The sequence below is a fragment of the Priapulus caudatus genome, unplaced genomic scaffold (genome assembly GCF_000485595.1).
Source record: "Priapulus caudatus unplaced genomic scaffold, Priapulus_caudatus-5.0.1 Scaffold106, whole genome shotgun sequence".
Lineage (NCBI taxonomy): Eukaryota > Metazoa > Priapulida > Priapulimorpha > Priapulimorphida > Priapulidae > Priapulus > Priapulus caudatus.
The window spans coordinates 301,441-314,699 of record NW_014577167.1 but is presented as its reverse complement, the minus strand read 5'-3'; the positions used below and the strand labels follow the sequence as shown (position 1 = coordinate 314,699).

Here is a 13,259-nt window from a genome sequence, read left to right as displayed (position 1 = left end):
AATATATTTTGATGGTGGGATCGAGGTGTGTTTCAATCTGTATGGAGGCTAGTAGTAAACAACATTTCTAAATAATCCGGTCCCGACCATTTTTGATACAGGTCAAATTTTGCAGTCTGGTACGGGGGGCGGTTACTAATGATGAGTGCAGTGCGAATGAGAACCGCTGATTCAAGCCCCCGCACACGGTGCATTTTTCGTGCCGTGCGCCGAAAGTTTCACCGGTGTGCAGGCTGGTTTGCCTCGTGTCGCATTCAGCGAAATTCACAGTGGCTCGACTTGATATTCTATATCAGGAGTAGATAAAGATAATCGCCTATTATCTACTTCCTGCATACGCTACACTATATATTAAGTAACATCGGCCCAATAATTCCAATATCACGGTGTCTGGTGCTTCAGATTACTCTGTAATAAAGCGTTCGCGACGAGGATCAATCGCGCAGTCCCAAGAGATTCGGGATTGTTTCACGCACGTGGTCCAAAATAATTGGCATCTGAGAAGCCGGTATTTCAACAAATACCGAATGTCTCGTCTATTTAAAGACGCGTTTCACACGAACGTTTTTTTCGTTGCCCGGAGCACGCTGGTATGAGACTCGGGCTCAAATTTGGCTCGAGCCCGAGCGTTCACGGACGGGCGGGTTTTCCGGTGGGCCGTGCCGACGTTTGCATGAACAATTTGGTGTTCCATCGGAGAGAAAGTCCTGGACCCAGGCCCGAGCCAAATTTTAGCACTAGCTAAATCGGTAGAGCGGTAGATTGCCGGTGAGTGTTCGAACGTGTACTTCAACGAAATAAAGTACAAACAGTGTATAAAATTCAAAAAAATTTCATCAGGATGCTATTTTCAAGATTTGATAATGAACTCGGACGGGATGTAAACACTGGATCGTACATAACGCCATCTGCGCGACAGACCAGTATTCGCTTGCGCGTCTTCGTGCGTAGGTTGAACGCTTCCGGACTCAAACCCGCCCGAGCCAAATATAGCCTGAGCCAAATTTAGCCCATTTAGCTCGACCCAAACCATTACCGTGTGAACGCGTAATAGATTCCGTATTTTTTGGACCGCGCATTTTGCCTCGGGTGAACGCTAAATACCGAATTTCTTGCTAGTTCCGTGTTGAACGCGGGTACTTAATGTTACTACTATTCTACAGTGTCTAATGGAAAGTGTCTATAGGTGGTCTAATAGTGTCACTAAGAAGATTACAGTGTGATTGTTCGCTGGAGTATGGTATGCGTGTGCGTACGTGCGTACGAGCGTTGCGTTCGTGCGCAAGTGGGCACCCCCGGTGTGCTCTGCGTGAGTGAGTTAGTGGGTGAGTGAGTGCGTTCGTGGATGTGCGTGGAAGTGTGTGCATACGGGGTGTAAAGAGCTTAGGTGCATGCTCGTGGGGGTTATAGTAATAATAGTAATAATAATAAATATATACGTTATGAAATTCTGACCTGTTTCAAACATCTAGCCTGGACTTTTAGCCTATACACTATCGAATTTGTTTGCTGAGCGCCTTTTTAATATTGCTTGTTATACCCGTTACGCAGGTACTCGGCCCTAGTTTGGCGCCCACACGGACCTTGGACATTTCGTAGTCGTTTACGAATCCATCAGTTGAAGCGGGCAGATCAGAGGAATAATCGAGTCACGAGGAGGCAGCTTAATTTCATAGGTAAAGATGGCGATGAGCTAGAGTAGCGAGTGCGCGGCCGGGACGCGAAATTTTTTCCCACTGATTCCGGGACCCATCTTTCCACAGCCAACTCAGCGCACTCCATTCACTCGACTTTCGCTCTGTATTTTAGCGATATGTCATGTGTGATTTTTCAATACAGTGGTAAGCGCGGGCCGTCGTTTACGTATCAACGGTCGGTGGTTCGAATCCCGTAATGTTTTCTATTATTTTCCTTGTGTTTTTCTGTATTTTCTATTTTATGCCATGTTAACTCATGTTTTCCAATTAATACAGCAATATGTTTACCAGGATTTATTTTACAGCAATTTAATTAAAATTTATTTATTATTTTATTTAATTAATTTATCATGTGTTAATTAAATTTATAATTTAGGGTTAGGGTGTAGGGTTCAGGTTAGGGTCCGGAACTGCAGTGGGAAAAAAATTGCCGCGCCCGCGACAACTGGCGGCGTAGCTAATAAATCTTTTTCCCTGGTTGGGGCAAACCAGGCTTACGCTCCATTAGGAGTGGTTCCCAAGCTTTGGATATCATTAATGATTAACTGATTTGTTAATCGCTTAACCCTAACCCTAACCTTAAATGAATTAAACCACAAACTAATATATGACCATGACCATAGTATACTATATTAGGGTTTTTTATACCATTAGATTGACATTTAAAGTTGCGAACACTCTTAATGAGAGTTCGACCCCCAAACCACGCTGCTGTTGTTTAGATCTGATTGACCCGCTGGCGGTTCCCCAATAACCACGCTATATTTATGGGTCTGGGGTGGCAAATACAATTTCGCAGCTTTCTTGGCTAGCCGATAGGTCTTAAAAACAAGAATTAAATTGCTCTTGGCGAATGCAGATTGGTGTGTGTGCGTGCGTTGTCGGCGACGCGGGGCCGTGATGTGTGCGTTATGTGTGCCGGTGCGCGTGCGGTTTGAGCGTGGTGGGTGTTGCCGGTGCGTGAGAGAAGCCTGAAGGGAGGGAGAGAGAGAGAGAGAGAGAGATGAGAGAGAGAGAGAGCACGAGAGAGAGACAGAGAGAGTACGACGGAGAGAAGCACTGCGAGGTGCCGAATACACGGACTTGATCTTTAACAGGGATTCGGGGCGAACGTTCAGGACAGGAATACCCATCGTATGTCTCTTTGCGCATCATGCATATGGTTGATCCGGAAACAGGCACTTGGAGCGTTTCAAATAAAATATAATGCTAAATGATGACGTTGATATTGATTGGATAAATGGTGGGATGGACGAGTGGATGAATGTGTGTGCTGCGTGCGTGTGTGGGTATACATAGTGTGTCGTGGTGCGTGATGTGGTGGTGTGGTGTGTGTGTGTGTGTGTGTGTGTGGTCCCGCACAGCCGCGCGGTGTGCTGCTGGTGTGCTGTGTGTGGTGTGTGCTGTGCTGTGGTATGCGGTGTGTGCTGTTGTAGTGTGTGTGCTACCGTAACCATTAGGCCGAGGGCCCCCTCACTTTACGATCACGATGTGAGAGCTTGAGGATAGTCGGTAGAGACCCGGAACAAATTGCCGGAAGTCACCAGCGTTCACTCATTGTGTTCGCAACTAAACCGGTCTTCAGCGCCTGAGACACGATCGCGCGTTTCGATGTGATTAAGGCGGCCGGGCTCACACGGACGTTTTTTTGGCCTCGAGCCTAATGGAGGCCCGCGCTCAAATTGTGGCTCGAGCCGAGCGTTCACACGGGACGTTTTTGCGCCAGCCTAATGGAGGCCCGCGCCCCAAAGTTTTGGCTCGAGCAGCGTTCACACGGTCCTGGCCGAGCGTTTTTTGGCCCGAGCCTAAGGTGAGGGCCCGCGCGCCAATTTGGCTCGAGCCGATCCGCGTTCACAACGGACGGTTTTTCGTCGGTGGCGTGCGAGTTAGGCACGAGCCATTTGGTGCCCATCGAAAACGTCTCTGGACCAGGTCACGCACGCGCGGACACAAACATACGCACACACACACGCACGCATACACCCCCCCCACCCACACACACACACACACGCGCGCGCGCGCGCGCTCGCGAACACAAACATACGCACGCACGCACACACACACGCACGCATACACCCACGCGCGCACACACCACACACCACGCGGGCTTTGATTAGACATGTTCACTCGTTATTGATCCTCGTTAGCGTCTACGGCAGCTGCTAATTTCGCTACTGTAATGAAAGTGTAAACATAAGCGATGTTAGAACGCTTTAACGACAAACCATTTTAACGACAAGCCATTGTTGCAATGGTTTGTTTTAACGACAAGCCATTGTTGCCAGTACTACTAATTATCTACTACGACTGCTAATAACCGCCTACTGCGGAAAGACGCGTCTGTCAATATCACGGAATCGGCGCGAAATGACCCGCTTGACCTCATGAGGTATACCGGTCAGTATGACGAACGACCCAGCTCCCGACGTGAATGGTAAGAGGAAATAATATCACGGTTGGGGGAACAAGTGGTTCATTCTCAGTTTCCCAGGCAAAGAAATACTTTATTTCCCGGTTTCCGGTCAATTAAAATAACAATTTCGATTGTTCCGCGTCTCGGTTGACGTCTATTTTCAAATCACGAAAAATGCATGTGGAATTTACCGGTTTTGTTGCATTTAAAATTGTGAGATGCCCATGCCCCTAAAACAACTGTTATCATATAATAATGTCTCTAGAACTATAATAACGTAATTATTCTTATTGCATCAGGAGAGTATGAGGAATTAGTATATTTCACTAACTCCGACACAAAAAATAATCAAACAAACAAACAATAGCGACGATGACAACAACATCATCATCAGCACCATCATCATCATAATCAGCATCAACAACAACAACAACAACAACAACAACAACAACAACAACAACAACACCAACAGCAACAGCAATAATAATAATAATAATACTAATAATAATAATAATAATAACAACAGTATGCAGTTAGTCTCTGATCTATTGCGTATTCCTGGTGATTCCCGCTAGTATATATTTAATTCTAGCGATTCTCTCGATCGGCGCTATAGTCGGTCAGCACGGCTTATCAGTGACCGATCGATACATGTAAATTGCATCATGTATCGATTGCCACTCGTCGCGACCCAGCTCTATGTACGGATGCTGTATAAAACAGCGGCTCGCGGATCGTAAACGCGTGACGGCTGTTCGTTACCGCCGTCAATTCATCGGCCAGCCTGAATGCGCGTTAGGGATTCTTCGGAGTAATTTTGCTAACTTGGCACGACGTTAATAGGCATTAAGCGTGGCCCATATATAATCAATCATATAAATCACTGCGAGCTGATCTGTCCGCCTCGGACGTGAACGACTGGAGAGTGTTCGTCAGGCGTAAATGAAACCTTGTAGCAGGTAAGCGTAGCGGGAGAGATTTTAATGCTATAAAAAGAGTAATGTCGGAAACCGTATTAAGGCGAGGAGCGGAACCGGCTAAAATGTTGCACGTTGGCTCATATTCACGCACACAATCACGCAGAACGGAATCGCACGCACGCACGCACACACACACACACACACACACACACACACACACTCACACACACAACACTGTTTGAAGAGCGGATTCACCGACCAATCGGAGGGCGCTGCGTTTGCCGATCGCTATGCGCATTGGGAAATGCGTACGTCACAGGTCAACAGAAATGGCGCTCAGTATATTCGCCGCTCGTCACTTCGAATTTTTGTAACAGGTTATATTACTATTAGTTTAATACAGAGTATTGCGATACATAGTAAGTTCCCAGATAGCGGAGAAAGGTTCGTGTTGAGAATAAACCCAGTTTGGAAGTTCTAACTTCTAGTATCTGAAAACGCACCAGCAAACCGGCCCGAGTGATTCACTCGGGCATTCCTCCGCACAATAGGATAGGGAGGCTTTGTAACCCTATCCTCTTGGGTTTGGGTTACATTATTGTATCTAAATAATATTATGATTAAAAATATATAGGCCTAGTCGTGCCTTCTCTCTTGAGTCTTGTCTTGCAACATGTGCCGTCTTCAAAGCCTTAGCTTCTTCGTTTCTTTCTTTCCATATTGGAATTTTTTTTCGCCCTTTGGTTAATTGCAAAATTGAAGGTTTTCCACGGTCTATAGTGTATCATAATCATGTAACGTGTTGTCGATCCGTCTATTTGGTCAACCTTTTCTCTCTGTGTGACCTGTCTTCGTCTTCGATAGACTTGCCTAAAACGAATCTTTATGAGGTATGAGAATTGGTTTGATCAGTTGATGCTGTGACAGTTGATCAGTTAGCGAATAGCAATGTAATATGTGTAGGTACACCCCAGATTGTATATTCCAGCGTGGCTAGATACGAACGTCTAAAACTGCCTGACCACATACATTTCACTCTTTCAGTTTAAAGATCTGAGTACCATATACAGGCAACCATTTATCGCCTAAATAAATATTTACAATGCTTATGCTAGCCGCACACTATCCGACCCGAGCGCGATTTGAAGGCTTACGATTGGATCGAGATGTTCTAGTTTGGCTCGGGAGGCTTAAGATTGGCTCGGGAGGTCATTTTGGCCCGATTCGAATTTTGAATCGGGAGCAGATCGGGTCGGATAGTGTGCGAGGGCTTACGACGCGACTCGGATAGTGTGCGTGGCCATCCGACCTGATCGACGAGCGCTGAAGACAATTGACCAATCACAGAGCTGCGCCATGGGAACCGCATTCGAATGGAATGGCATTCGAACCATGGGAAACACTCCCGACGCTTAGTACACGCTAAATCCGCTTGGAACGCCACGAGAGTGCCATGGTTTGCGTCAACTTTGAGTCGGACAGTGTGCGGTGGCCTCCCAATCGATCGGGATCGGGTCGGATAGTGTGCGGGGCGTTAGTGCTGTGCACAGTGCAAAATCGGATAGTGTGCGGCTAGCATTACTAAACCCAGAGTAAAATGAGCAGGACAATCACATACGAGAAGGGAAATTATTGGGTACATCTTTAAGCCAGTGTCCAAATTCCCACAATACAACTGTCTTATCTTGCAGTTTCTGCAGCCCTCTGTGTTTAGGGGATCTGATCAAGGCTCGTTGAGCACGGATGGAAGGTATAGGAGTGTCACTTTCCCCCGGCCGTAGAGGGAGGGTGTCGCTACGTGGCAGCACTAGTCACTTCGTACACTTCCGTCATTCCACAGTCTTACTTCCATGCTAGGCATGGCCTTATTTCCCTAACCCTAATCCTAACCCTAATCCTAACTCTAACCCTGACCCTGACCCTAACCCTAATCCTAACACTAGTGCTGCCACGTAGCAGCACCCTCCCTCTACGCCTGGGCGAAAGTGACACCGAAGGTATAGCGGTTCTATTGTGGCATTTTTTTAGATCAGCTTGATGATATTGTGTAAAATACTATGTTAACAAATGCTTTACCTCACAATTATCCTCTTGCATGCCCTACCCAATTTTGCAGGTCATTAATTAAGCTTGTTGGGTGTCGGTAAGTCATGTAATTATTTTTCTACATGATCAGTGGTTGCTGCTATACGCTAACCAAAAATCGTATCACTTCGACAAGAATAAGTGAGTAACTAAATGATTTTATAATGAGCCTGCTAATTGAACGGGACACAGAAACCCAAAAATGAAACAGTCAAACACACTATCAGGAAATTGAAATTGCCCGGACACGGATTGGCACTCGGTTTCAGTCAATCATGAATTTGAGTTACATTCATGGTGAACCCTATTGGCATTGAATTCCGTGATGTTACTAAACTTGTCTTAAGAAATATCATGTGAATCATTAAGAAGGCAATGCACTCTAGCACCCAGTAATTAGAATAAGCCAGATGTATTACAAATATTTGAGTTATCACAAGCGACACTAGATGTGACGGTTTTTGGGTAGGCTACTTGGCTACTAAAACTTATATAGGTCATATTGGACAATATATGTCACATGTAGAATAAATGACTTCCTTGAGTAATAAATATATTCAATTGCTTATTTATATGATATTATTATAAAATTAATACTAGTGGTTCTCATAATTATAATAACAGTAGTAATCTGAATGGGCACAACAACTAACCAAGTACCAGGGCATTTATTTGCTTCATGTTAATTGGCTTCATGTGGGGATGGAGTGGAGGCGGAGATGAGAAGGCTTGGAGTAACGGAGGAAGATGCTGCTGATCGATGGAGGTGGAGAAGAATTGTCGACAGGGAGGTCGTGCAGCACCTAGCTGACGATTCAGCCTGGATCATCCGCGAGAAACTACAACCAAGAAGAAGATGTGGTCACGTGATTGTAAGTGTTCATTTGATTTTTAGAAGTCAAAGTCAAGAAGAAACATGATGGAGGAAGTAAAAGCTGAAGACTCCAACGGAGAGTTTGAGATGGTTGGAAATGATTCAGCTGACCCAAAACCCACTCCTGCAGTCACAGCAACACACAGTCAATCCAGTACAACAGATACCTGTACTATAGGTTGGTGAAGCCAGAACAGTTTACGATTTTTAATTTACATGCGTTTACATATGTCATGAGTTTTTCTTGCACAGCTTGCTAACAAATCCATTAGGATAATACCCTGCAGGTTTATCTGAAACCACAAGTATTTGCGCATAGATTTGGTTAATTCTACCAAAAAGGAGAAGAAGAAGTAAATGTTGCTTGTTTGATTGGCAGGTAGTTGACTCTAGAAATTTGCTTGCATATGTGGTCATATCATGTATCACTTACACTGAATATTGCCATGTTAACAGGAGACTCTGCTGCAGTATCGGCTGGAGAATCTCACCCTACCTCTGTATCCTCAAATGAACCATCTCTCACAACCTCACGTGACCCCTCGCCCCTTCCCACATCCAACCTTTTCCCACAATCCGATGACACCACGTTCCAAGTTGGCCTAGGTGACCCTGGTATATCCCAGATAACAAGGGAGCAAGAGTCAGTGGATTCACCTGCTGAGCATACACATTATCAGCCAGGTCCTGCGGTTGCACCTGCTACCATCGCTGGAACACACATTGCAAAACACAGCTTACAGCAGCCAGCCGTACAGGCTCCGTATCCAGGCTATGCACCACAGCAGCCAGCAGGGCAGCTCGCCTACCCAGACTATGCACAGTCAACACAACCACAGGTCAGTCAACTTGGTCGTTACAGATGCCCTGGCTTGTATGTGTGTGACCATATATGCATGCGAATATTCGGGTGGGTGTCAGACTGGACATCCTGGTATGTTTCGTTGAAGGCACAGTAGAATTGAAGTCCCCGTGTTTCAGGGTCAGTATAACTTTGAGGAGCAGCAACAGTTTTATACACCATCATCGGTTGCGCATGCAGATGTATCACCTTACGCCCAGACTCCTGTGTAAGTATGAACATACTACGTACTAAATGAAATGACGTCAAATATAAAAGTATTCACCAATTTCGTGAACTTTTTACAAGTTTGTATATAATTTCTTCTTGTACAATCGTACAATTACTACAGCTACAAACCAACAAAATAATGCAAAACTGGAAATTATCACCTGTAAATTATTACGTTTAATTTATTATAAACATGAACTTTTGCATGTGTTTTTTTTTGTTTTAAATTCATGTTCGATGGTTTTGTTTATAGAGGTGATCTAAAATATTTGATGTTGGCTGTACATCTCATAATACCTAACTCGCCTGTAGCCTGGTCTATCAGGTATTCGACCATTCGAGGACTTCTCCAATATATATATAACAGACGTTCTGCATTTGCAAACTTGCGCAGCGTACAGGCGCCCGTCTCATATCAGATGGTAGGACCTAGCGGTGGATACGTCGGCGAGGATGTGTCGGTATCTAATTCAGACGACAGCAGCATGTGGGGCTGGTTCAAGGGCACTGTCACCCAGATCGCTCAGAACAACCTTGTGCACAACATTGTTGAGAAGACGAAGGTAGGGAGCACCTGTGTTGGGGGCACGGCACAATCGGTGTGGCAGGCTTGTTATGTGCTTTCATGCTAAAGAGAGACGCGAGCACCCAGTGAGTGCAAGCATTTGTGTTGTGCATGCCAAAGTTGTGTCAGTAGCAACAGTTTACAAAGCAAATTCATCGTTTCGCAGTAAGTGCAGTTAATTCACAACTGTTGCTGCTGCTAACAAAGATGAAAGGACAGTGCACAGGTATTGTGCCAGTCAGATAGAGTTTTGTGCTATACAAAAGTCTTTTCAGTGTTAGGTGCTTACATGTATGTACATGGATCTGTTGTGTGTTTAAAGCAGAGTGTTGGTCAATTAGATACATTCTGAAGAGTCACAGAAATGCTGTCGGTTTATTTCAGAGTTCAGTTGACTCGATGATAACCGCACTAGATCCACAAATGAAGGAGTACATTCGTGAGTACTTTGCTTACGGTTAGGAGCAATTGGTTATAATATCAAGAGCTAATAAAATACCTAGAGTGTACAACGGGAAAATGGGAAAATAGTGCTATTTCACGGCAATATTATTCTACTTTATATGCGGTTCTAGACTAAGTTCATGGTCTTGCGTTAAGCAGCATTCTTTGCTCTCTGAATTAAGATCAACCGCTTGTCTCTACGATACTCCTAGGCCGAGATATTGGAGCGTAATCATGCCTCCCACAGGCCTCACGCCGCCTCGCATCCACAATATTCACTATCCTTCACGCTTTTTGCGGGTCTGGCTATCGTTTTCCGTCACCGCTTAGAGCGCTGCCATGCCCAATTGATGTCACATGCCCAAATTTGGTACTCTTACTACACCATATAGTAACTGAGCTGCATTGTGTAGAGACTTAATTTAGAAAACATTGCCGGCTCCATCATGACGGGCATTAGCCGTGCTAGGAAAGATAACGGGAGATAAGGGCATAGGCGATGCCCCCAAAAGTCATCGATGATAACCGAAATGCCGTTCATTCATAAAGTTATCGCGGAAAAAACCAAACTCACGAAGCGACTTTCCTAACTTGCAAATGGCGTGAAGGATACTGAATATTGTGGATGCGAGGTGCCGTGAGGCCTGTGGGAGGGGAGGTTTACGAGCCAATATCTCAGCCTAGGAGTATCGTATTGACAAGCGGTTGGTCTTGTTTTAGAGAGCAAAGAATTCTGCTTAATGCAATACCATAAAATTATTCTAGACTCGCAGGCAAAGTAGAATAATATTGCCGTGAAATAGCACTATTTTCCCGTTTTCCCGTTGTACACTCTAGGTATTTATTAGCTCTTGATAATATCTCTATATATATATCTATAGTAAAAGGCTATGTCTTTGTAACCAATCACTACTTTATCTCGTTAAAAGGATTCACCCAATTTGGTATAAGAGCAGAGGCACTTGGTATATAACTGGCTGTAAGTCACTGATTATGAATGTTGCAGAATATTTTGTGCGGTACATCAACGCTGATGGTTACAATACAGATAAGACTCTGAATTGGTTGCATGAAGGATGTGCAAATAAAACAACATAATCAATGATCTTATCATTGTGCTTGATCCGTGCTGTAACGCAGGTCAAGGAGGTGATGTTGACATCATTGTGGCATCTGATAAGGAAGCGAAGGTCAGCCCTATCAGGCAAGCATTTCAGGACGTGTTCGGTAAAGCTGACGTGAACGGGCTTGCCGCGGACAACAGCATTGCTCCGCAGCCGGTTGGATTCACTGCAGGTATATATATATCTTTACCTATCTTCTATGTGCAGTAGAGAGCCTCGCAGCTTTGTCAATGCGATTATTAATTATGATTGCAAAGCTATGATTTTGCTAGCGCTTCATGTTTTATACTTCAGCGCATGCACAGTTCCAGTGTGTACCGCGGCGCATTTCGTTGGCGGTGTCTGGCTTTGCGGTAAAATACGTGATTGTTTGCCACAGAAACATTGATCGTGCATTGTGAAGGAGAGCTAAAAATAATCCCGTCCGTATATGAATATCGGAGTACGTGCTGTGGTAGCATCAGATTTGGTTACGTCTGAACGGTTACTTCGTGTGCTACTCTTTTTGCACGCCGGAATCGCACGAAATATGACATGAAATATAATTATACACCGAGCGTGCATTCTAAACGTTCTCGGTGTATCAGGTGTCATTATCCGACATTCTACCTGCGAGGAAAATAGGCGCATGTGTTACGAGTTCTATGTCAGTCAGATGAAGCTATCTACCTTATTCGAAGTAAATAGTAGGACCCTTAGTTACTCCTGCTCTTAATTCATTGAACGGTGTACAACTGTCAACCACGAGTATCGGCTGCGCTACCGCTATTAATCTAACCACAAACACAACATAGCAATATTTTGAAAAGCGGATTATTACTATTTCCAAGCAACGCTGCTGCGCTGCAGACAGGTGTCGGCAAGTTTCGCATGACCCATGTTTATATGTGTCCAGCCAAGCAAAAGCATAATAAATAATATTCGTTCGTGACAGCTGTGCAAATGCGTAGAAAATTACATAATCTTCACGTAACTTTGCCACGTATATAGCGCTTTTTACCATAAAATGGATTTCAATTTTGACGTAATAATTGTAAGCAAACAAAGCTAATATTGACACAGTTCCTTCGAATTATATAATTATAATAGCATGTAAACAGTCATGATCACCGCCATGAGCGATACAAGGAGAGAATAATTAAAATATGCATTCAAAACTATTGCTCAGCAATAGCACGCGCTCTCAGTGCATCTTCTGGGGGACAAGAGGCAGCAGCGTTCCCCCTAGTTTTAAATAAAAAAATAAAATAGCGAGTAATCAGCCAAATCCTACACAACATGTGATATATTTCTCAACAGTAATATGGATGCTGGTACAATAACCGTTTGGAGCAGTAATCTGCCAGGAGCGACCTGCCATGCACGCACGCACGCACGCACGCACGCACGCACGCACGCACGCACGCACGCACGCACGCACGCACGCACTATGTAAATATTTGCGTTAATTGGAAAACATGAGTTAAATGGATAAAGATAGAAAAATACAGAAAACAAGGAAATAATTAGAAAACATACGGGATTCGAACCACCGACCGTTGATACGTAACGACGCCGCGCTACCTGTATTGAAAATCACACATGACATATGCTAAATAAGAGCGAAGTCGAGTGAATGGAGTGCGCTGATTGGCTGTGGAAAGATTGGGGTCCGGAAATCAAGTGGGAAAAATATTTTCGCGTCCCGGGCGCACTCGCTCTCTAGCTCTCGCATCTTTACCTATAATTAAGCTCCTCCTCGTGCTCGATTATTTCTCTGATCTGCCGCTTCACTGATGGATTCGTAACGACTACGAATGTCCAAGGTTCCGTGTGGGCGCCACTAGGCGATGTACCTGCGTAACGGGTAAATAAAAGCATATAGGCGCTAGCAAACAAATTCGATAGTGTATAGCTAAAAGTCAGGCTAATGTTGAACAGGTCAGGCGTTATGTACGATTCAGTGTTTACATCCGTTCCGAGTTCAATTATCAATCTTGAAAATATGCATCCTGATGAATTTTTTTGACTTTTTATACTGTTTTGTACTTTATTTCGTTGAAGTACACGTTCGACACTCACGGCA

The 13,259-nt window shown here is 44.5% G+C and overlaps 1 protein-coding gene across 2 annotated transcripts in view; it reads left to right on the top strand.

The window, feature by feature from the left end:
• Positions 1 to 13,259, top strand: part of LOC106805237 (protein PRRC1-like) — a 22,083-nt gene that overhangs the window by 3,324 nt on the left and 5,500 nt on the right. Inside the window, exons 2-8 of one of the 2 annotated variants that reach the window (XM_014806758.1) lie at positions 3,857 to 3,862; positions 8,009 to 8,167; positions 8,446 to 8,828; positions 8,971 to 9,059; positions 9,456 to 9,624; positions 10,011 to 10,065; positions 11,211 to 11,287. In XM_014806758.1, coding sequence (XP_014662244.1) covers positions 8,032 to 8,167; positions 8,446 to 8,828; positions 8,971 to 9,059; positions 9,456 to 9,624; positions 10,011 to 10,065; positions 11,211 to 11,287 — 909 coding nt within the window. In that variant the 5' untranslated portion in view covers positions 3,857 to 3,862; positions 8,009 to 8,031. Of the gene's footprint in view, positions 1 to 3,856; positions 3,863 to 6,721; positions 6,781 to 8,008; positions 8,168 to 8,445; positions 8,829 to 8,970; positions 9,060 to 9,455; positions 9,625 to 10,010; positions 10,066 to 11,210; positions 11,288 to 13,259 lie in introns of those variants that run through there. The other variant, XM_014806759.1, reaches the window with a different exon arrangement.